Source organism: Cucumis melo, chromosome 2 (genome assembly GCF_025177605.1).
Source record: "Cucumis melo cultivar AY chromosome 2, USDA_Cmelo_AY_1.0, whole genome shotgun sequence".
In the NCBI taxonomy this organism is placed as follows: Eukaryota; Viridiplantae; Streptophyta; class Magnoliopsida; order Cucurbitales; family Cucurbitaceae; genus Cucumis; species Cucumis melo.
In genome coordinates this window covers 13,231,241-13,256,674 of record NC_066858.1, presented here as the reverse complement: position 1 = coordinate 13,256,674, position 25,434 = coordinate 13,231,241, and the positions used below count along the sequence as shown (strand labels likewise).

The following is a 25,434-nucleotide window of genomic DNA, read 5'->3' as shown; positions in this document are numbered from 1 at the left end:
CCATATTCAATTGGTTCAAGGACGATTAAGATATGTAGTGATTAAAACATGTTTATAAAATATATTTATATTATAATGTTTTGAAATAAATCACGTATCAAGATTTTGTAAATACTAATAAGTTTTTTAAAATAATGTTAAAGTGATTCTTTGAAAATCCCAAATAAAAAAAAAAAAAAAAGAGAATCAAGAAGTCTCATATTTCGATGGATTATTCATCTATTTATCAATTAATTTTGAGAACAACCCCATATTATTTCAATCTTTAGTATGATTATATAGCAAAAGAAGTCTTTAAAAGATATAAATAATGTATTGACTATAAAAGTCATAACATACCTTAATTGAATAAGAATTTGAAACAACAAGGGTTGTTTTGATCATGGATATATATGCTACTATATATTAATGGAGTTTTGTTTTGAGTTTGTATTTTTTTTTTTTCTTTTCTTTTCTGATTTAAATTTGAGGCTTAATATACAAATAAATGAAATGCAAAAATGAGGGTTTAGGGGAAAAAGTCTAAATTAGAGGCCGAAACTGAAGACTTTGAAGTTTGTAATATAATCATATGGGTGTTGAAAATACAGGTAGTGGACAACGACGAGTTTGAAATTGAAGACAGATCGGTCCAAATTTCGTAGTCGTTCCGCCGCGGCGAAGAAAAGAAAAAAGACATGAAATCTGGAAAACTTTTCAGCTGCAAAGTATATTTTTAAATTTGAGTTCTTAATTTACACGTTTTTCTTATAAAAATAATATCTGAATTTGGAAATCAAAGTTCAAACCCGTCTGTCGTTAGTACAATTTCATAACAGTTGGCAAATAAATATATATATATATATATATATATATATATATATATATTTTGAGAATGTGAAAATTTTGATAGAAAAACTTTCCAACAATATAATGTATCACGTAAAAGAGAAAATTTACGCAACACATCCATTTGGTATAGTGAATAATTACCATACATACTCCGATGATTAAGTTAGTAAAAAAGTATGAAAGCTATAAAATTTGGGAGTAAAATTTAAATTTATCAAGATAATTGATATGATTTGTTCCGATAAATTTTTTTAATTACTGTAGGATAATCTTATAACCGTTGAAATGCATATCCAATTTCATGTGGTTAGGGTCTGCTTCAACTTGGCCAAGGTCGACATCTCCCTTAAGCCCAATTTGGTGTACTCCAAGAAAATAAAATACAATTTTGTAAATACACACCATTATTTTAGTCCACAGCCTGCAGTCCTACACCGATTGCCCAAACCTCTGTAAATAGACATCGAATGAGCTTGGAGAGTCTTTTACCTGGTAGAAATGAGGGCAGTCTCATGATCCCAAAGTACCCATACAATACACTCTTACATTCCTTCATATCCTAAGCAACATCACGCCCTTCATTTTCATCCATTCTCTTTGTCATCACATCCCACGTGCTAACATTTGCATTATACCCTGCATGAGCCATCCTAACAACCATATATCTTCCCCATGAAAAACTACTTGGTTGCGTGCCTCCCAAATGCACCACACCACCACAATGACATCCACTCCTCTTGCTTGCCATTCTCCATCGCCCAGGCATAATGACTTGACATCGTCAACATGTTCCTATCACATATATAAAAATGAAAAAAATTTAGCCGACTTCCAAAACAAATGTACTAGACATTTCCAATTCACAATGATAGAATGGACACCGAGTATCCACCTCGACTTCCTTTGCTGCCAAATTCGTCCTCCTAGGAGTTATATCATTAAAAATCATCTGATAATATATCTTCACTTTAGGAGGCAACTAACTTTGCCACAAACTTTTCTAAAATAACGGCACCACTGACTTCGTTGTAGTAGACCCCTAATTTGCAGCATCGAACATCCCCAACTTAGACACACTTTTAACCGGGAAGGGGAAATGCTCTTTTCTTTCAAAGGTCCAATACACCTAATCATCCTTATGTAAATAATTACTTGAAATGCCTAAAATTATCTCAGCATCCCACTGTTCACACTCTTTTCCTCCCATCCTCCCTTAGCAAACCTCAAAGATGTCACTGTCTCATCCCTCAAGGACTCTACCTGTACCCGAAATCCAATGATGCTCTTTTCCCACATCCCTCTAAACCTCTGTCTAAATAACTCAAGGCCCACAAAATAGGAAGCGTTCGTGCCCAAAGAAGCTCTGATGGAGGATCCAGTTTGAAAATACCGACACCTTAACACAAACCCTGGAAGACTATTAGGAATCCTCATCAACCTCCAACTTTCCCTAGCTAACAGAAAACCTCAAGGTCTTTTAACCACACCCCTCCGAACTCCTTATCCACATATTTTCTTCCAACTTCACTTAAGATCTTTTCCCTGTCCCTAACTAAACCCCACGAAAACCAGGCACACGTTCTGTTGAGCTCATGACATAGCCCCATGAGAATCCGAAAACTCATAATATATATAGTTGGAAAATTGCATGAGCAACAAACTTTATCAACACCTACTTTTTACCTTGGTACAACAATCGTTCTTTCCACCCTTGAAGAGTTTTTCCCACTTCCTCTCAAACCCTCTAATACAAAATGACTTTATGTCACCAACCTTGAGAAGAAAGCCCCAAATATAGCGTTCCAAGAACTCCGTGGAAGCCAACCCCAAATTTGACCGAATGAACTACTGCATAGTCAAACTCGTGTTCCCTACCATATTCCCTGTCAAGGGTAAAATCTCCCAATTAGGGAACAATATTGAGAAATTTTGCGAACCAAACCGTTTCCGACAACTCATCACAAGTTGCACTCACCGACTACAGAAACTCATATGTAGCTAATACTCTCACTTCACCTTATCATATGACTCGCTTATATCTAACTTGATTGCCACACTTCCCACTTTCCCCGGGTCCTCCCACATATAGCACGTATGCACTAAATAATAATAATCACATCGTAAAGATTAATTAGATGAAAATCGGACATGTTTCGTGGCTCTCCACATTTAGAGATCATTACAATATGAGTTCGATTAAGATTTCAGAAAAAGGAACTGCCATTAAAAATCAATGAACAAATACGACAAGCTTCGTCCCCCAACTTGCGACCTTTTGTTAGGGTCATCCTTTAAGAGCCACCTCAACCTTCACAAGCGTGAACTCTCCCACCAACCCTTGATTATATGACGTAGGAATTAGGGTATTATGCTCAAATTCTTAATTATTAGAATTGGGATTAGTTTCATCGAAGTCCTAAAAAATTAAGAATTTGGGTATAATACCGTAATTCCTACTACATCATTGCTTTTTTTAAAAGAGTATTCCATACAATATACTTATTATCAAAACCAGTTAACTAATTTTTTTTTTTTGTCAAACTTAACAATACCTTATACTAAAAAAGAACCATACCTATCAAATACCTTGTAACAACTAATCATATCAAGCTTATTCAATAAATATTCTTTTAGCCTTGATTTATATCAGGCTTGAATTTCTCAAACACAAAAAATTTCCCAGACACATAAGAATGGGCAATCCCCATCACGCGTTCCATAAGTTCTGTCACCTGGACTTGTTTTAGTCCTGGAAAGAACATTTGAGAAAAATAAACCTCCAAGACACCTTATGTTTCCTACATAGCTATGGCCTCTTCATGGATTGAACTCACAATAAAGAAAATGATTGTCCAATGCTTTTTATTTATAGTAATTACTAAGAACCCAAAAGAAATCCACATTTTGTTGCCAATCTTCAGTACATAAATTCAATATTGTACTTTACATAAGTACAATATGAATTTCACTGTTTAATATCATTCTAATCCTCAAATTTTTCTCTTAAAAAAATTGTGTTTAACTCAAGCAAGGCAAGCACATAGGCAAAGTTGAAACTTCAATTACATATGGTTCTATGATTGAAGCAATAAGATATGAAACTTATAAACGAAAGAAGAATAAAACTCCTTGCATTCCCAAAAAACTTCTCTATGTAAAACTCCTTGCATTCCCAAAAAACTTCTCTATGTTTTCTCATCCACCCATAATGATAATATACATCCCTTGCACATTTCAGATATTACCAGGAAACATTTTAAGAAAACCAAAGCCCTCAGTATTCATCAACTGAAGAAACTAAAATCATGGGGAGGAAAAAAAAATAACACTACAAAAATTAAAGCTACAATTTGAGTATATTGGATCAAATAACAACCCAAGTGTTATTCAGGGCTTGGAGCATGAAATATCATTTCAAAGGAGAAAATGGTGGAAAAACAGGGGAGGAATTGATTAGTCAAGCAGCTAGAGAAGATTTCTTACTCCGTTTTCTGTCTCCACCCTTTACCATTCTTGAGAGAATGTCCGCTTGCTTTGTGTTCCCTTCTTGATTCAGGGTTTTGATCAAATCATCACAGCTGCTCCAATCCTTGGCCCCTCCTTTCTCCATTATCTTGCATAGAATTGCGTATGCGTTAAGCGTCTTTCCTGCTCCCATCAGAGCATCTAGTACCTTCTCATAACTCGAGAACTGTATGTTGCATTCTCTTTCCAATCCAAAATTTAAAAGCTTGAAGGCAGCAATTGTCTTCCCCTTTTCACAAAGAACAGATAAAAGACTGTCAAAATCAGGTGGGCAATTGCAATTCATTAGCAAATTGATTCGTCCCAACCCTTCTTCATCATGACCTCTCATGAAAAGGGCTTCAAGGATTTTGGCAACCAAGTCTAAGTTTTCTGTTATTCCTTTATCCAACATACTATTCATCACTCGGCTTGCAGTCTGCACCCTCCCGTCTGCAAATAGACTTTCCATCACTGATCTAAACAATGCCGAGTCAGGAGAGTGCCCATTTTCAATCATGCTATCCAAAGCTGTTTTAGCATCAGCTGGTTCACCTTTACTCAAGTAACTCTTGATTAGCAACTTGTAAGATTCTGCGTCCCTTGACACACCTCTCCTACCCATGATTTTCAACATTTCAAATGCAAATTCAGGATTCCCTTCTTTGGCATGGCCACGGATTAAATTGTTAAACGCAACCTCATCCTGAATACCCTTCTTCAACAACTGTCGGAAAAATATTTCAGCTTTTCCAGTCTGCCCGTGGTTGCACAGGTACTGAATTATAAGATTATATGCACTAGCCTCCATTTCCAAAGTACTTTGTGGCTTCAATATGATTTCTTTTTCTACAAGCTGGTCAAGCAACTTAACTGCCTTATCATACATCCCAGCTTTGCAACAGTTCTCAATCAGAATACCGTAATGTCCAGCCTCAGTTGGAATGCTTAGTCGAAGCATTGCTTTCAGCACATGCATAGCAGCATCCAAATCACCATGCTTGCACTGGCAAGATAACAACCTCATGAAAATTGAATTGTCCTTCGGAGCAATATACCTAGCCACCATTTCTGTCAAAATTTTTCGAGCTTCAGGCAATTTCTCTGCATCACAAAGACCAGGCAGGAGAGTCGAATAAGTAATATCATTCGGCTTCTCACCAGCAGCCTTCATCTCTTCAAACAATCTCAATCCATCATCTACTCGACCAACGGAGACATAACCTTTGATCATAGTGGTATAGCTTATCACTGTTGGTGCAATATTCTTACCCTTCATCTCAGTAAAGAATTGCTCTGCCTCCTCCATCATTTTGAACCGACAATATCCATTAATCATAGTGTTATATGTAACAACATCGGGCGAAATACCTCTACTCTTCATGTCTTCATAAAACCTCTTGGCTGTCTCAAGCCTCAACGACAAAAAGAAACCCCAAAGCATCACATTATAGGTATGGCGAGTCGGTTCTAATCCTTCATTCAACATAGCATTAAAGTACCTCTTGGCCATCATATACCGCCCCCTCCTCAAAATCACCTTAAACAAAGCATCATAAGATTTATTACTCCTCTCAACACCCAATTCTTTCATCTTTCGAAAAATTTTCACAGCCTCCTGAACTATCCCAGCTTTACCATAGCTATCAATCAATACAACGAATAAGTCTTCATCCCATTCAACCCCCTTATTGGGCATATCAAGAAGTATACAACGGGCATGATTAAGCTTTGAAGCCCCACCCAGAATCTCAATTATTTTCAAATGGGTTTCGCGATCATGCTGAAATAATCCAGCTCGCTCCACCCACCGGAAGAAATTGAGGGCATGTTCCGACTTCTTAGCAGCATGTAACACATTATAAACAAGGCAGTGATCAAATTGAGGAACCAACGAACGAATCGAGTTCTGTAAACGCGTAGTCCATTCACGACTTGCCATCATTCTACAAATAAGATCTTCTAACTTTTCAGTGTTACGAGGCCTACCTCTAGGGATTCTTCCCTTAACTTGCTGGACGCCATTGACAGCCGCAGATTCCGCTGTCTGAGGCAGTGCCGCATTAGAACTGGCGGGTGGATCATTGGGGCTTTCATTTTGAGTAGCCGGGGAGATGGGTTCTTGAGTGGAGCTAAAGAAATGAAGTGAATTGAGAGCAGTTGGTTTCGAAATTGAAGAACTGGAAAGAACCCTGTAATGGGTGAAGTGAAGTTTAGATACAGAAATGTGAGCCATGGATGTTGGAATCGCTGAAAAGGGTTTGTAAAGAAAGGTCGGACAAGGTCAAACCTCAGTGCATTTGAATTTTGTACAGACAGAGATCTATAAACATAGAGAGAGTGACATAGTAAAGCCTGTTTAGGGTTTAAGGAAGAAGAAACCTTTGCTATTTGCTTCTTCAGCCGAAAGAAGAAGAGAGATACGAATACGTAAGGCCCATGCTCGAGCTTACAAGATTATTCAATGGCCCATCGCAATTACTCGGCCCATCAAATCATATAAAATAGGGATAGATGGAAATGAAATAATCAAGTATATAGCAACTTTGACGGACTTTGCTATATTTGATTTTTTTTTAAAATATTGCTACATACTTGATAATTATTCTAAAAATTGCTCCCTATTCTAATTACCCTATAAAGTAATCGGAAATAAAGCATATTAAAATTTAGAAATATTTAGAGGAAAGACGTTATTTGTATACGAAATTTCAGAAATATCCTAAATTTTCAAATTTTTACATAAATAAGAATTCGCTTATTTTTAGGACCATTTTATATTTATGATTAACATTTATTATATGTCAAATTTGAATTTAAGATTTAATTATTTTCTTAATTTTATTATTGCTATCATAATTGTATACATTATAATTTCCTAGATTGTATTTTGGATTAGTATTTAATAATTAAATAAATAAATAAACGTTTTCTTGTATAAATGCAATTTATTTAGAATCAAATAATATATGTTTCAATACGGAAATATTATTCAAAAATATATTTCTTAATTATTCATATTATTCAAAAATATATTTCGTAATGCAATTTCTTAATTGATTTACCTTCTTCTGCTCACGTGGTCCAATTTCTTGCTTACCTTTCGTCGTCTTCTGCTCACGTTCTCCGTCGGAATAATTTTAAAATTCTTCACCCCCGAAAGTCCTTCATCAATTCAATATATTTTGTGTTGAAAATTTCTTTCACAGCTGGATATTTCTTCCACTGTCGAAATCTTTATATTATATCACTGTGTTCAGAACTTCACCGGCGGTTCTATTTCTGTTATTCCTCACAATTATTCTATTAGGGAATACCATCCGCCTTCACATATATCTAGTTAGTTCTATTCCTATCATTACTCCCTTGTTTTGTACTCAATTAAATCATGAGATCATAGTATTTCGAGAACGTCTAACCTTATAGTCACTAAGATGTATTTTAGATTTATAAGTTCTGATACATTAGTTATTTAACTCTTTGTTTTTGTAAATATATACCCCTTCATATTTACCATAAGACATGCATTCGTTCGGATGGCCAGTATTGTAGTCTATTTGTTTATATATATACCCCTTATTATTTACCATAATACATTCATTTGGGCATGTAGTAATAGTTACATATATTTGTAATATGTTTGTCAGGATGGCCAAAATTGCAGTATACTTTGATGGGTTTTTCAATGAATTGCACAATTACGTTAGTTTTAGTGTATCCGAGATTACAGTTAATAAACATATGTGCTAAAAAGAATTTTACAGTAGTTTTAGATCCAAGTTAGGCAGTATTATTGATATGAACAATATTGATATATACAATTGCCTAGGTCCTATACATATGTGCTTATTGTTGTATTCATGAGGATAGGTTATTATGGGTTCTTACTAGGTTTGATTCTGAATATATGTTCAGTAGATATTCCATTAATCAATCATAGACAGGCCACGTTTACTGTTATCAAGGACCTAATTAAGAATAAAATATCTTTAGCTGGTTCTGAATTGTCAACTCCTAAAGATATAGTTCATTTCACACCATTAACGTATCAGTTACCATTTTTCTTTTTTTCTTTAATTCGTAAATGATTTAATATGGGTAGTGTAGTATATTTGGTCAAAAATTTTATGTAAAATAGTAGCCCATTTAGGACCTTAGTGTAATATTTAATTAGGCCCATTGTGTAAAATCATAGGCCAAATTAGGCCTTTTGAGTTAAAAACCCTTAAAATTTATAGACTTCTATTAGCACTCTTATGGTTTATAAATACTATATTAATATTTGCAATATAATCCATAGACTTTTATTATTGACATACTTTAATAAATTTTACTATATTTACGATCTTTTTAAAATATTAATATATATTTAATTAATTATTTTAAATCTAATTGTTCTACTTGCAATTATCCCTACAAAAACTTGAACAAACCTTTGAAACTGCATTAAACTTCATTTCACAGGTTTAGGAGAGATTTAATTAAACATCTTAATTGAATTAATACATCATTTACGCTACTTTGAAAAAGTCATCAAAAATAAATTGTTATAATTAGCCTGACTTTTTTCTCTTTATTTATTAGATTTATTTTTGTGTTAACAAATTACCCACAGCAAGATGAAAAAAAAAATCTATAAAAGATAATATTATTGATTTGTACTAATTAGATTTTGTATACATTTGTAATAAGTTGATGAAGTGGTGGTCGAAGAGTGTGTGTGATGCCCCCAAGTGGTTGCCAAAATGGCAAGTTGATATTAAGATGAAGTGGCAGTGGGGACTGTTTTCATTGCATATAACCCTCCCTTCCCAACACACACATATGCTCCTCATCCTCTTCTCCATCTCTCCGTTTCACCTCTTCATTAATTTTAACCAATTTCCCTCCGCCATTTATTACTTACCAAACTTTTCCTATTCACTCCTCTCTTCATTCCAATCTTTGCACTACTTTCCCATATTAGTTTCAAAATTTCGACAAGTAACAAGTTCGATTTAGAATACACGTGTTTCTTCAAGAAATGTTAAGTAAAACCATTAACTATCTGGTTTTCTCACAATAGTCAAATATGTTGATAAAAACATTAATACTTTTGTCTCAATATGATTTCAATACTAAAGAACTTAGGTAATGGGTTTTTTTTAGGAGAGCTAGGAATAGAAAATGAATTGGATGAGAGATGTCATAAATGAATAATATTGGATTCAAATGGCCTTCTTTATGGTTCTGTCAAGTTATTCAAGCATAATCAATACATTGTTAGAGATTTTGCAGATTCTGCCAAAACCATATACCCTAAGATCCCAAATTATTGAAACCAACCCTTCTTTTAGTTTTTACCCTTAGACATTTTGGAAATAGGTGTAGTTAGTTTTATAGAAATTATTGTCATAGGTGGGCGTATGTTGCATATATACCAAAGAGTTTTGTAGGTTCAATAACATTGATATACCATTTTTATATCATATATACCTTTTAGGCATGTTATTAATAAACCATTTATATGTTCAAATACCTAATCTATATATTTAATTAACAATAATATAGGTTAAAATACTTGTTAGTTGAAATTTTAGTTTCTATACTTTCAATTATTATCCGATTTTTAGTCTTTGTATCTAAATTTGCTTTCTATTGATTTTTTTTTCAAACCTTTTGCTGTTTATAGCATTTTAGTATAAATTTTAAAACATATTCACAAATTGTATTTTTCTACATGAAAATTATATATTGTTATTATCTAACCTAATTAGGGTCGAAATTAACTTTGTTGTAATAAGTATTTAAGAGTTCTTGAAAGTAGAACAACTAAAATTAAACAAATGAAATGATAAAAATTAACCTAGATTTGAACGATTTTTGAAGTATGAGAATTAAAATGGTATTTTAACCAAAGTACATACCTTAATCGTTAACATATATTATATGTACTTATGTTACACTTACTTTCCTTTCTTTATCACAGTACGTCAGATTTAAACTTTACTTACTTCCTAACCTTATTTGAGATAAATATATAATTTGTTAGTAATTTAGTAGGTGTGTTTGTGGGTTCAGTTAGACTTGTTGAAACATTTTTTAGACGCATCAACTCAATTGTTTGGGTTATAAATTTCCTCAACCTAAATAATTCTTATAAAATAATAAAACCAACCCAACCTGATCAGAAAATATCTACAAATCACGAGAATATCTGCATCTTTCGCAATAAAAAGGAAGTGTTATCTCAGTTTTGCAGTGATTGTTACGGACCACGCCTTTTCATGTTTGTTGTACCCAATTTTGTTATTTTTTTCCTTATTCTCTTATAATAATAAATTGTTTAAAAATCTTAGCTAATAGTTTAGGGGTCCCAATGATATGAATATTTTATTTCAAAGATGACGGCTAAGGAAATGTCGATATTATCCTTCATTGATCAAGCAAAAAGTGTCCTAACATAAAAGGATAAATAGGTTTTCTTGGAACAATTAATGACAAAAAAGTATTAATATTACCTTATATTGATGTTCAAAAAAGTATTAAGAAAGACATTATATCTAACAATTTTTATACAGTTTACGATCAAGAAAATATGAATGTGACTTTCGTTGACGGTCAACAACATACAATGTATAAAATTTTCATTCACTCGAATCAAATCCACACAAATGGATTGATAATCCTCCAACTTATTCCAATTAAATTGAGTCTACGACAAATTTTTCGAACTCCCCTAACATCTAGGACAGTGGTTCCAGCTCAGTATTGGCCCAGTCAGGGGACAATGCGGCTCCATGCACAGACGAAGTTTTAGGGTTCCTTTTTTTTTTTTTCCATGTGCGTACCTTATAGCGACAGTACTAATTCTGAAGATTTTATGGATTCAACTTTTGTTTTCTTCTCTTTTTTCCATATTTATTTATGCTGCTGTTTTAATTCTACTGTTTTTCCCGATCAGTTTAAATAAATAATTAAACTTATTCTTCTTTGCCCTAATGCCTATGGTCATCATCACTATTGATATGTATTAAAATTTGCTCTTCTTTCTTTCGTTTTTTATTATAACAATAAATACTATTACAAATACAAATCTTACTGTTCACGTTTTCTAATCTATAAATGTGGTTATTAATTAATGTGTCTTTACAAATAAAGTATATGTCGAGTTTAAATACAAAAGTTTGGGTATTTAAGAACAAAAAAAGAGAGAATTATGTGGTACAAGGTAGGGGTGCTCAAATTGAAATTGGGCAAATTGTTTGAGAATGGGTGAATTATTTGATGTAACCATATGCTATAAGATATTGATGTACGTCAACATAAAATGTCCAAACTCACAATTATGAATGATTTTCCTTTTTTCTTGTTTTTCATATTTCTCTATCTCTCTTCTACTTGGTTTTTAGATGATTGGGCATTCTCTTAATGGATGTATCAATATATGCTTTGAAATTTCAAAATAGTATTTAAAGATGTTGAAAAATAAAATTGACATTATTACTCATTAATTGTGTGTTTGATGTGTCCTTTGCATAGAGAAAAAGAATAACAAGAAAATACTCTACGACGATGGTTACCTTACCCATTAAAGAAATTCGAAAAAGAAATACTAAAAGCCTACCCTTAAACTTTAGGGTTCAGGAGCTATTATAACTGTCCTATAGGATTTTGAATTCATCCATGTAACTCCTTAAATTTATGGGTAATTTCTTAAGGGTTTTGGTAACCCTTTTGGCTTTTATTGTTTTTTTTTTTTAAAAAAAAAAAAACTAATTAAGTCTCTAGACATTCTTTTACATACTACCAAATTTCTTGATTTGGAAAAATCTTGAAAACAAAAATTAAAGTATAGTTTTGAAAAACCTAAATTCATTTTTGGAGTTTGATTAATAATTCAATTCTTGTATTTAAGAAAGATGTCAATTACGATACTAGAAATGGTGAGAAAATCGATTTAATTCTTTTAGGTAAAAAGAAAACGAAAGTTAAGGATAGAACTAATTGCCAAACATGACCTATAAATTATATACTTACATATTGCAAACTAATTCACGAACTGACTGTGTTAAGAAATGGTGAGCCCGTAGTATTTGTTGCACATGTTGTAAGAAATATCTAACGTGTGAAAACGGGGAAAAAGATTTGGTGCCTTGTCAGATTTATTGGTTACCAAATTGCTTGGGAATGGGAATAAGATATGGATTATTCTGAGTTTTACGAAAGATATGATTTGCGAGATTTGATTCTTGTTTGCGGTGAAAACAAAAATTATATATAGATGGTTGAAGTCTTTGGATGAGGCTGTTGCAAAAATTATTGTGCAGGTGAAATTTTTTTGCTACAAAACAGAAGTGTGTTGCTCGTAAGCTGTCTTGGTGAATATTCTAAATATGAAACAACTTGGTGAATGAATTCAAGATATGCAACACACCATCAGTATGAAGATCGTGTATGACACAAGTTATATACAGAACCCTGATCGATCGGATGATTGATGAGAAAATTGATCAAACAGGAGATCTTCATCATTGAATTACTTAATCAGGAAGTATTGAATATGGAAGAGATTTTGATTAGTCTGAATCAAACATTGACTTAGTCGTTATATGTTTGTGTATTCTCTGATAAATATAACTACAGTATAGAATAAGAATTCAAGTGTAAACTCTGTACTGATTATCATAAGAGATTACTTATGATAAGGTGTTAGTAATAAAATCTCCTATCTTGGGTCAAGTATCCTCCAGACGTAGATACAGTGTCATCGAACCGAGTTAACAAATCTCTGTGTCTCTATTGTCTCTACTATATGTGCTTGTTGCTATTCCTACTATTATTAAAAGCACTGATTATCTTCGGCTACAGTTATTGACAGTTGTTTCATTGTTTTTCAAGCTGCACTACCAATATAAATATATATTTATATATGTTACAACCATTACTACCCATGTATTTATGGTCGGATTTTTCCATTGAAAAGAAAATTAATAAAAAGAGAATAAGGAGGAAGGATGAATATAAACAAATAAATGTATTTTGGTCAAAAAAAAAAAAAAAAGTAAAGAAAGAAAGAAAGAAAAATTGATAGGCTGTCCATTATAACATAAAGCTGATGGGGGTTTGGTTTTGAAAAAAAAAATGAAAATTGATTGGAATTGGGTATATTTTTGGTGGGTGGAAGGTGGTTTGGAGTTGGAGTTTTTGTGGTTGGCTCTATATGAATATGACAAAAAAAATTAACGTATAATTGATTGTATTTTATATCTCTATCTATCTATATATATATATATATAACAATCAACCAAGAACTTCTGCTGGCCAACAACTGCCTGTTTCATTACTAATTAATTTATTATATGTGAATGGGATGGCAAAATTAATGCATAGTCAAAAACTTAATTAATTCAACATATATATCCATATTATGCATGGTTTACTTAATATCTAATTAAGTTGAATCAGCTCACACGTAAAAGATCACAATACTGATGCAAACAAAATATACAAATTAAATATTATACCCACACGTATACATAGATGATACATCCACGTCTTTTTTATTCAAAATGTCTACATCTGTGTACCATAATTAAAACATGTTTATGACAGTACTAATACAATTTTAAAATAATATATATTTTTGTTATAGGTTTTTTATTTTAGACTAAACAATGTAATGAAAATAAATAGAAGCAACAAAATAATAATAATAAGGCTTAGACGAAAAATAGAACCCAAGTTCATTTTGGGTCTAGGAAAGAGACTATTAGCTTAGGTTAAGCACGTATGTGCTCGACCTTGACTTTGCAACATAACTTATGAGACATGTCATTGCTCTAGGACCAAAGTGGGTGTATGAGAAGGTTTTCGACCTCAGTCAAACAATATGAAACATACATGCCCCTCGGCTCAATGAGATGAAGAAGTATTTCAAAGCTACTATGTAAAACTATATATCAAAATAACGCTTATTAGGTCAACCACTCCTATAAATACATCATCATATAGCTCTAGAGAAGTAAGTCTATTCATTAACTTGCTATGCATATTCACTCTCGAGGTTAAAGCATTGTACTTGCACAAGTGAACATGTGTCTTTTTATTTTGCAACTCACTCTCTTTCCATATCAAATAAATTTACTGCTTGCTGTTAACGTGAAAGTCAAGTATTGCTTTTCTTGTCCAAATTTCTTGGGTCGACACAGAAATTCAAAGTCAAAAAGTGCATGCATTTATATGTTTAAAAAATAAGATAATTGATGTACTTCTGCCTCAAAAATTTATTAAACATACACGTCAAGTATTTGAAATATGACTAAGAAACCTTCGAATCTACGTTTAGCTTTGTAGAGCTAGTATCTAAAAACATCATCCGTGTGTTAACAAGTATTCAACAAATGTCAGAATGTTCAGTAATTTGACAATACATCTATTATATAAGTATTAGTGTTTCTTTTTCATTAAGTCTATAAAAAGAATTTAGAAGATGATTAATTACGTTGATGTGTGACAACGAATTTTATGTGGTTTAACTAAAATCAGACCTACCCAATTCAAAATGGATACAAATTTTGGGCGAATGCCTACACAGATTCCATTTTCTAGAACTATATATATATATATATATATATCATATATCATATATTTATGCATAATCATCTCTCCTCTTTATTAATCTTCTACTACACCAAAATTTCAAATTGAGAAGTCAAACCTACATTTATTTCCTATATAAATTTTCTGTTTATTAATGGTGTAAGTTAGGTAAATAATACAATTCATACCATATATGTGGCTCATTTATATAACCTGATTATAACCATCGTTTTCTATGTTCTAAAAAAAGCATCATACAGTAAACTTTGATTTTTAGTTTTCATTTGTGCATGCATGATCCTGCCCTTCCTATTAGTATCATAATTTATAAATGTTAGAGAAATATTTTAGGTGTTCATCATTTACATCTCATCAAATTTTATCTTCATTTTTTTTATAAATATTTTAACTATTTATTTGATATGAGTGATGTAAAAAAAATATTATCTATTAAAAAATAGGACATTTTCAAAGATAAATTATTGAAATTAAATTCTCTAATAAATTTATATTTTAATATTATATAATTACATCCTCTTTCATAACTTACAAGCTTTAATGATGATAAGATAGTAAAAAAAAAAAAAACTTAAAAGCTCCATTTATGAAGTAGGAAAAACACTTAAATGCTTTCATTTTACTTACTATAATGAGCTGAAATCAGAAATAAAAATAGAATGATTAAAAAGAAATTAAAGCTCCATCGACCTTGATGTTTGGTGTATATTAGGAGTTATTTGTAGTAATTGAAATCAACAACTCAATTATGTTGCATCCTTCAAATTGTTAATTACAAATTAATATAGGATTGACTATTAAGACATACATAGAGTACGATTTTGTGTTGAAAATACATATATGATATATGTGTACTGCCTATTGATCCTATTTTCGATTCATAATTCCAAAGTTTTTCAACTCTTTTTTAAAGAGACTAAGGATATGTTTGGATTGATTTTTAAAGTATTTAATTTTTAAAATAATTCATTTTAAGATAAATTGAGATGTTTGATATTGGATTAAAATAATTTTTTAAAAAATGAAATTATGAAATAGATCTTACTTTAGAGAAAACACATTTGACTAAATTTTAGAATAAATGTTTATATGGTGTTTAACGAGAAATCCCTCCCAAATATCTATTTTTCTTCCTCTATTTTTTTTATTTCTTTTTACTATCTATTTTTTACTTCGTCGTTCTTTTTGTTTTTTTTTTAAATACTTTGAATATTTTTTTGTGAAATGAAGATGAATGAAGAACGTGATCGAATTGCATATCTTCTTGTCTAGTTGATATTATATCATATAGGAACAATTATTTATCTTATGTATATTTTTCTGTTAGAAATCAATTGTTTTTCTTTATGATTATGTATTTATATTTCAAGATATTTGTGTTTTTAAAATTGAATTGTCAAAAAAAAAAAAAAAAAAAAAAGACAAAAGGAAAATGAAATTAATGTTTAGTTTCAAATAACTAAGAAATTAATAATTTAAAGATAACGTGCGATTAATTTTAAAACATATTTCTGAAAAAAAAGATTAATTCAAAATGTGTGTATTTTTTTAGGCATAGTTGCAAATATAAAAATTATATTCAAAACAATTAAGTATATAGCAACATTTAAAAAAAATTGCAAATATAGCAAAATCTGTCAAAATCTATCAATGATAAGAGTCTATCACTGATAGATCATTTAGCAAATGTTGGTCTATCATTGATAAACCATAAGAGTCTATCAACGATAGAACTATATCATTTATAGATTTTGCTATATTTGCAATTTTTTTAAAATATTGCTACATACTTAATAATTATTCTAAAAATTGCTACCTATTATAATTACCCATTTTTTTATAAAATTAATTTATAATGTTTAATAGTCTTTTTATTGTAATTTGACCTAAGTATAAACATTGTTAGTATAAGACAAACCAAACACAATTTTTCATATAAACATTTATAAAGAGGTCAAACCAAACATGTAAGGGTTTAGATGATAAACTCATTTAAAAAAATGTTTTCTAAAAAATGTATTCTTAAAAGAATATCTTGTTCGTAGACAATAATAGACCCTAAAACTCCAAAAATTAGAAATACCAAAATAGGTAGGAGTTTATAATATGACAAATACCCTAGAAAATATCATATTTGTAAAGCATTAATAGAATACCATATCATATTTTAAATTAATTTAAAATGTTTTAGTAAATAATACCTTTTATAATTATTTTTTGCTATCTTAAGATACTAATAATTTATTAAAATGTATTTTATCATATAATAATATATTTTTTTATACCAACCGTTTATTTAAAGTTAATAAATAACTAATAGGGTTGTTCGTATTTAAATAATTTTATTTAGTAACCGTTAATACTCACATAGAAATACATCAACAAAAAAATATATATTAAAAGTTGTATTAAAAAATTAGAAGAATTGTCCAGAACAATAAATTTGACAAAATACTTATCAAGTATAGCAAAATTTCATATTATATCTAACGATAGACATTGTTAGATACTGATATGCTTCTATCGATCATATTAATAAACAACAGTAGAAGTGTATCAGTGTATATCATTAATAGAATCCTAAATTTTGTTATACGTCGTAAATATTTTAGTTTATTTTACTATATTTAAAAATATCTCAAAATATTATTTAATAAATTAAATACAAAAATAATTACGAATACAAGTTGAATATAAAATGCTATTGACAATATTTACAAGATTCTATCAAATGTAGACACCAATAAAAGTCTATCAATGTCCACAAAATGCGTTAATTAGAAATCTATCATTGATAGAATCTTAACGTTTGTTATATTTTGTAAATATTTTGGTTCATTATACTATATTTGAAGATGTCCCTATAAAATATTAATTTTTATATAAAAAATTTATGTAAAAATAATTTATTAGAGAAACTTATAGAAAAATTATCGTAAATGATAAAACTGAAAATATTTTCAAATATTACAACAAATTACAGTTTATTCGTGATAGATTGTGATAAACTACTATATATATAACTATTTAATAGTAGTGATCTATTATGATATATTATGGATAGTATATGATATTTCATTTTATTTGTAGATATTTTGTTTATTTTGTTATATTTGAATACATTATCTAATTGAAAGATAATGAGTTTTCATTTTGAAAAAGTTGATAAAAATAATTTATAAATGAATCGTAAATGGTTTCTGAGAGAGATGATATTTAGTGGTAGAGATTTCCTGATTAGTAGTAGTGGTAGGTAAAGCAAATAAATTTTGTTGAACTAAACAATGTCTTAATTTTTGTTAGGGAATTGAGCCTTCTACTAATCACGTTTGTATGCATTATTATAATAATTGAATATTAACACATCTGCTATATATAGTTTGAGTTTAATTTTAGTTACTTCGTGACAACTTAATTAACACAAGTCTATTAGAATTAATGAGAATGAAAAGAGGATTGTTGGGTAGGCAAAGCTGATAGGGAATTAAGAAAGAAAAGTGTAAGAATGCATACCAAGTTTTTATTATTTATTTTTTTTAGTGTTTTTTTCTTCAAGATTAGTAAATTTAATTGTGAACTCATCCAAATATTGTTTAATGGACTTTATAAAATATATTCTTTCTCTCTTTTTCTGTCTATGTACATCACTCAATTTCAACAATGACCCAAATGATTACCCATTATATAATAAGATCAAATACATAGTCAATTTTATTTTATAAATTTCATTTTAATGGAAATTTGCACAAAATACTACAAATTAGAAAGTAAATATAATAAACAATATTTGTAAACATGGTAATTTCTTAACAATCATAGGGTAAATTTTTAAAATGCCAATTTGCCTTTCAGTTTTCTTACGGGACATCATGCTTGGTATGTTTTTCATGAATTTATCATTGATATATAACTTAAACTTTGAATTTCTATATGATACAAATGTTGATTGCATAATTTAAAATAAATTAAAAGTTGTAACTATATTAATTTCATTTATACTATCAATGATAGAAGCTATCATGGTATGTTAGCAGTGATTCAAAAGTATTACAGATAGCATGCTAATCAGATCTCTTTTCTTTGTCTATCTATGCTAAAAACAAAACAACTACAATATCACTTTATAATAGCATTATATTGATCATATCGTTAGTATATAATAGCCTATTAGGAATATTACTAATAGATACTATTGATAATATTCTTTTATTGTTATCGCCAGTAGATATTATAAACGATAGCAATAGAAGAATATTATCGATAGTAACTATATATAAAAATATCAAGAATATCCTTTGATATTTATGTTTTTTTTTTTCTTTTAGAAATTATGCCCATGTTCTTTTGTTTCCCCCACTTGGCTACAACTTCAGTATTTCACTCTTGAAAAAGATGTTTTGCTACTTTGATCAATATATCATTAAATTGAATATTTGCCTAAAAAAAATTGGTAAATTGAAGATAAGTCATTGAATATATATATATGAATTATATTATAATTACCATTACACACATAATAATATGTTTTTTTTTACAATAAAGTTTATTTGATTTCTCTTAAAAAAATATTTTTTAAGAGCATATCAATTCAGATTTTTTGGGATTTCGTTGGTTACGTGGTAGTTATTGTTTTTTCTCTCATAAGAAGATTTTTCAAGAAGATATTTTAATTTTTCATTAAAAAGTTCCCTCAAGATCCTTGACCAAAATCTTTAAAGCTCAATCCTCAAATCTTCTAAAACAAACTCTACCTATAAATAGGTGTTTTAATTTCACTCTCTTATGATGAAGAAACTAAACTAATACTTTCATGAAGAATGTATTACCTCTGTCATCTAAAAAAATAAAGACAAAGAATTAGGAAAAATTTTAATAACTGGAAACTTCGATTATCTAAATTAAGAGAAGTTTGATATATTCGAAAGATTCAAATATAGAAGTCAGGATAACATGATACCCAGTAAAAACAACTATTACTAAGAAGAATTTTAAATAAACCAAAAGGACAGAGCACACAGATGTGATAAAGAGAGAAAGAAATACAGATAATAAAATTTTAATAATGTGTGTTTCTAAGATGGGGAATGTTGAAAAGAAAAATGATGGTTAGAGGTGGGAAAATGAAAAAGAATTGATGGGGTTGGGGTTAGGTGTTTGCGTTAGTGGGTTGGTGAGTGTAACTCCGTACCTCAGGCTCACGAGCCACACACCTAACAGTAACGACCCAATAACTATTTTTCTCCTAACAAATATGAACCCTTCACTGCTATATCCCACACTCTCTCTATATTCGGTAACCCCAACTATGTTGTGATCATTTTATAATCCACATGTGTTTATCTTTTGTATTTAAATTATTTGATTTCTAATTCTTTGAAATTAATTATTTTCTAATTAGCTATTAAAGTAAATTAATATCTTATGTTGATGCCAAAAAGTGTATCATCTGTGAATCTGTATTATGAGAAAAAAAAAATTAGTCAATGTGTCAACAAGACAAAAAAAATGAGTATGTGAATGTTCAAATTAATCTTAAGTTTAAAACTTTAGATGTATATATGTCTTTGACCAATGATAACTTTGGTACAGTAATAATACACATCAATAAAAAAAAAAAATCGATAGAAATAGAGATAATTACAAATATAACCATTAGGTTCAAAGTATTAGTATAATACTAGTACTTTTTTTAATGTAAATATAACAAAATATATCAAGTCCGATAGACCATATATTGCAAATACTAGTTTATCACCGATAGACCACAAAAATATATCAGCAATAGAAAAAATGTTATATTTACAATTTTTTAAGAACATTACTATATATATAATTTATTATCATTCCAAAAAATTGCTATAATTACTTATAGAAGTATCTATATAATATAATTTTATTTCTAACATATTTAAGATTTTATTGGTACTTTAGTTTATTTTATTATATTTTATAAATATTTTAGTTGTTTATGTTGTATTTGAAGATGTCCATTATTTTCCGACGTTAATTGAATTCAATAATTAAAAATTTATGTATAATATGATTTTATCCTAATAAATGACAATAGGGGTAATTTTACGTTGTTTAACGAGCTAGAATGGTAAAAAATTATTTTAACTTGGTAAATTTAGTAAAAACAAGAAGATCCAACAAAAATAGAGTAGAGAAATAGAAAAAAATTAAGTCTAAAATTTAGAGTTTTTAGTACATTATTCAATTGTCAAATATGTGATTTATATATATTTAATTTTAAGTTAAACTAAATTTGTAATATAATAAATGTCGTGACCAAGTTTATATATATTATGGGCAAAAATTATCATACAAGTTGGAAATAAACTACTAGACCTCTAACTGCATTAAACACAATTAAATATCAATTAAGATGATAATAAGCAAAAAAAAAAAAAAGAAAAAAAAAACTTTTTCTTTTCTATAATTAGCATTAATTATGTCTTGCACCTGATTACCCAATACTTAATATTAACAATCAATTTATTTATTTATTTATTTAGAAAATTAATAAAACATGAAACAAAAAATTACTTTAAACAAATAAATATATCTATTATTTAAATTAGTTGCATTGTAATGTTTATATATATATATATATATATATATTTTTTTTTTTATATTTTGAATATTTACTACGATATAATAAAAATTCATTATTTTTCACTTCTTCGTATTAATATTAAATTGAAAATATGAAATGTGGATGAAAATTTAATAGTATATACAATTATTAATTTTGGAGGAGGGGATTTTATCATTTTTGAAGGAAAAAGCAAAGAAATAAAGTTGGGGTTTGGGTGTGTGGGGAAAATATCTTGGAAAGAAGTTAGGCCAAAATGTGACGAAGGATTTTTAATCCTCAACGCTGTCTTGTCCACAATTAGTAAAGGATGCGTTGTATCTTTTCTTTGTAGTTAATGAGAAGGTTAATAATTCTACAAAAAGAACAACAATAATAAATTTTTTTCGTACAAATTCATATTTATTTCTTTATATTGATATTTAAACAACGTGTCTTATGCTCTCAACATATATTAACGTTAATATCAACTGAGTTAAACTCTTGTTTAAGATTTTAGGTTATTCGTATTTGGTAGTAGTTGTTTCAAATATGTTTTTGGATGGATGGATTTAGAAAAGGTTTGAGCATTTCCTATTTGCTATATATGTTTTGTATTTTTTTTTCTGTTTTAAATGGGCATTTGAAAATTTACCAATCAAATTCAACTTCGTATCTTATTCTATTTTGGTTTCTGAACTTTTAAAAACTTTTGTTTTAGTCCCTAAATTTTTTAAGAAAGTATATTTTAGTTTATGTCGTTAAGATTCTATTAACTCTTTGATGGGATGATGAAGTCATTTCTATATTTAAATGACTAGATTATCAAATAACACAATCACTCTTAATAAACAAATGGTTTTAATTTTTAATTAAAGACTAAAATAATAAATTGATATTTTATTGGAGAACTCGATAAGTCATTGTCTTCAAGATTTTGATTGTCACCATTTTGACGTATTATTGTTATTCTACTTTATTTTTTCAATTCATATGTTAGAAGCAATGCATCTGCGGACAAATTTTTTTATACTTCAAGTTTGACATATTATATGATTCAGTATTCTTTTTCTTTCTCTTCCTCACAATTATTTCTTATTATTCTTTTTTTTTGTTTGGGTTTTGTGATTTATTGTGAGTTTTTATCTGCAATTTCCGAGTTTATTGTATATATATGTGTTACTTATTTTATTTTTTTAGTTTAAGATTTCAATTTGAAAACAAATAAATAAATAAAGGGTGGGGAGCCCATGAGAGATGTTAGAGACTTAGAGTTTTGAAAAGAAAAAAAAAAGAGAATAAAATTAGTTTTTATTTTGGATTTATAATTTGATTCACATGTTTTGATTTTATTTTTTTCTATTGCATAAAAGGTTTATAAAATTATCAATTTAATTAATATGATCCATCTAGAGCCTAATCATCCAAATATGAAAGTTACATTCATCATTTTGCTAAAGAGTTAACTAAATTCCAACGACATGGACTATAAAGTAAGATTTTTCAAAAGTTTAATTACCAAAATTGGCACTTATAAAGGTTTAGGACCAAATTAAAACAAGATACAAAATTTAAACTTATTTTAACCTTACAATTTTTTAAATTTGGTTTATTGTTTATCAATTAATAGATTAAAATTTTATAGAGTTTTATGATTAATTTTACAAATAAAATACAAAAAGAATTTATTCTCGTACAATATTCTTAATAATATTCAACTAAACACAAGCATCCTTAATTCTCAACAATCTTATTCCTGACTTATTATTTCCAGACATCTTCATTTTTCAGTCTCAATTCCTTCAATCCAAATGACCCTAATAGAAGTCTATCGGTGATAGACCAAATAATTGATAAAAATCTATACGTCTGATATTGATTGATTTTGGTATATTTGCAATTTTTTTATAAATATTGATATACATTTAAATTATGAGTAATTATAATGGGTAGCAATTTTTATAAAAATTATTAAATATGTAGCAAAATTTTTAAAAAATTGCAAATATAGCAAAATATATCGGTGATAGAGTTCTATTATTGATAGACTCTTAAGGTTTATCAGTGATAGACCAACATTTATTACATGTCTACCATCGATAGATTTTGACAGATTTTACTATATTTGCAATTTTTTTAAAAATATTGCTATATACTTCATTGTTTTGAATATAATTGCTATATTTGCAACTATCCCTTTAATTATTATCCTAAAATTGGTACTCGATACAATTACCTTATTTAAAAAAAAAGTGGTAATAATTCATTGAACATATCGTAGTGATAATTATTGTAGACTCGCTTATTTAAAGATAGAGGTTGAACATTTTTTTTCACAATCTTCCTAACCAATTGTACTAACAAAGTACGCGTATTGATAATATATATACGTACATTTGTGTGCTGGGACTTCATTTGTATTTGTTATCGCTGCATTATACCTTGTGAGCTTCATCTCTAGCCTACTTCTTTTAGTTTTATGTTAGTTTTTCTAAGTTGAAATGAGAAAGAGATCCTTGTGACAATGTGATGTTGAGCCTGTCCCACTTTGTTGCCTAAGTTAGTACATGGAGCATATACAATTCTACTAAACACGTGGATATTTCTTACTCTTTTTAATTCTCTCTTAAAAGAGTCATCTAGTGTGGAGCTATTTATTGAATGTTTTTCAACTAGCTAGTTACTTATGAATACGAGTAACGATGGTAATGTTAAGGTCATTTTCAACATTCAAGATAATAGGGTGCTACAACGAGTGCAACTCAACTATTTTCTTATTGGTATATATTTATTGTCTTAATTGTTCGATCCATACTCCTAGACATCGACTTTTCCCTTTTGGGATGAGTGTTTCTTTGTGCTTCCCTCCATGTACCCTACGATATTGGACATGTCTATAAATTTTGGATTTAATTTCTTTTCGAATAACCCTCGATGCGTAATAATTTAGTTTTGAAAATTGTGGGTAATTGTTAATTTAGGTGAGGGATATAAATAAACTGAAATCACATTCGAAATGAGAGAGATATCGAGAACATGAAAGCATGATTAATAAATGCTAAAGAGAATGGAAAATCACTACATATGTCAACTTAGGCACACCTTCATTTTCGATGACTCATTGATAAGAACTTCAAAATTAAGCGTGTGCTTAGCTTAGAACAATTTTATGTTGGGCAACTTTGAATTTGAAAATTTTCAAAGGATGTATTTGAGTGGGGATAAAACATGTTGAAAGAACTCGTGTTAGTCTTTGGGGACAACTTCCACTTTAAATACCTTTAAGACAAGCAAAAAATGTGAAAGTGGTTGGTTGCCGAATCCATATTCCAAATTTTGATATGAATCTTGAACTTGAGGTGTTGCAATAAAAAAAAAAAAGGGTAAATACATTGACGAATTTCTAAGAGATATAATTTATGATTATGATCAATAGACTCTTACTTATGATATGGTCTATTACCGACCGTTTTCAAAAATAAAATCAAAAATTTACCATAATTGTAAACTTGTATTTATATGTATTATATGTGTAAATAGTTTGGATGGATGGATGGAGGAGTTAATAAAATTGGTTTGGGAAACAGAAAATAAGAAAAGAGATGTGGTTAGTTTAAAAAGGAAATAGTCAAAAAGAAGAATGAGAGGCGGGGGGGAGGGCAGGCTGGTTTTTAATGTTAAAGGGTTAGCTTAGGGATGAATAAAGGAAAAGGGTCTTCTTCAAATACCAAACCACCGCCATCTGTCCCCATTTATGTTTTCATCATTTTAACCTTCATTTTCCTCCTAAATCACAATCAACCAACCAACTCTCTTCTTATTCAATCTTTTCCATTACAATGACCAAATATATATATACACATAATAACCCTTGTGAAAATCTAAAAGCTGAAAATCCTTAGAATAACCCTTATGTTATTTTGTTT

At 29.2% G+C, this 25,434-nt stretch overlaps 1 protein-coding gene across 1 annotated transcript; it reads right to left on the bottom strand.

Annotated features, from left to right (window-relative positions):
• Nucleotides 1–4,139: 4,139 nt before the first annotated feature.
• Nucleotides 4,140–6,736, bottom strand: LOC103487310 (pentatricopeptide repeat-containing protein At2g37230). Its single transcript, XM_051081539.1, has one exon. The coding sequence runs from the start codon at nucleotides 6,569–6,571 to the stop codon at nucleotides 4,289–4,291; it is 2,283 nt and encodes a 760-aa protein (XP_050937496.1). The 5' UTR covers nucleotides 6,572–6,736; the 3' UTR covers nucleotides 4,140–4,288.
• Nucleotides 6,737–25,434: the final 18,698 nt, after the last annotated feature.

Bases quoted from the DNA above. Each gene is read 5' to 3' on its own strand.
- LOC103487310 (XM_051081539.1), bottom strand. From the start codon at position 6,571: ATGGCTCACATTTCTGTATCTAAACTTCACTTCACCCATTACAGGGTT.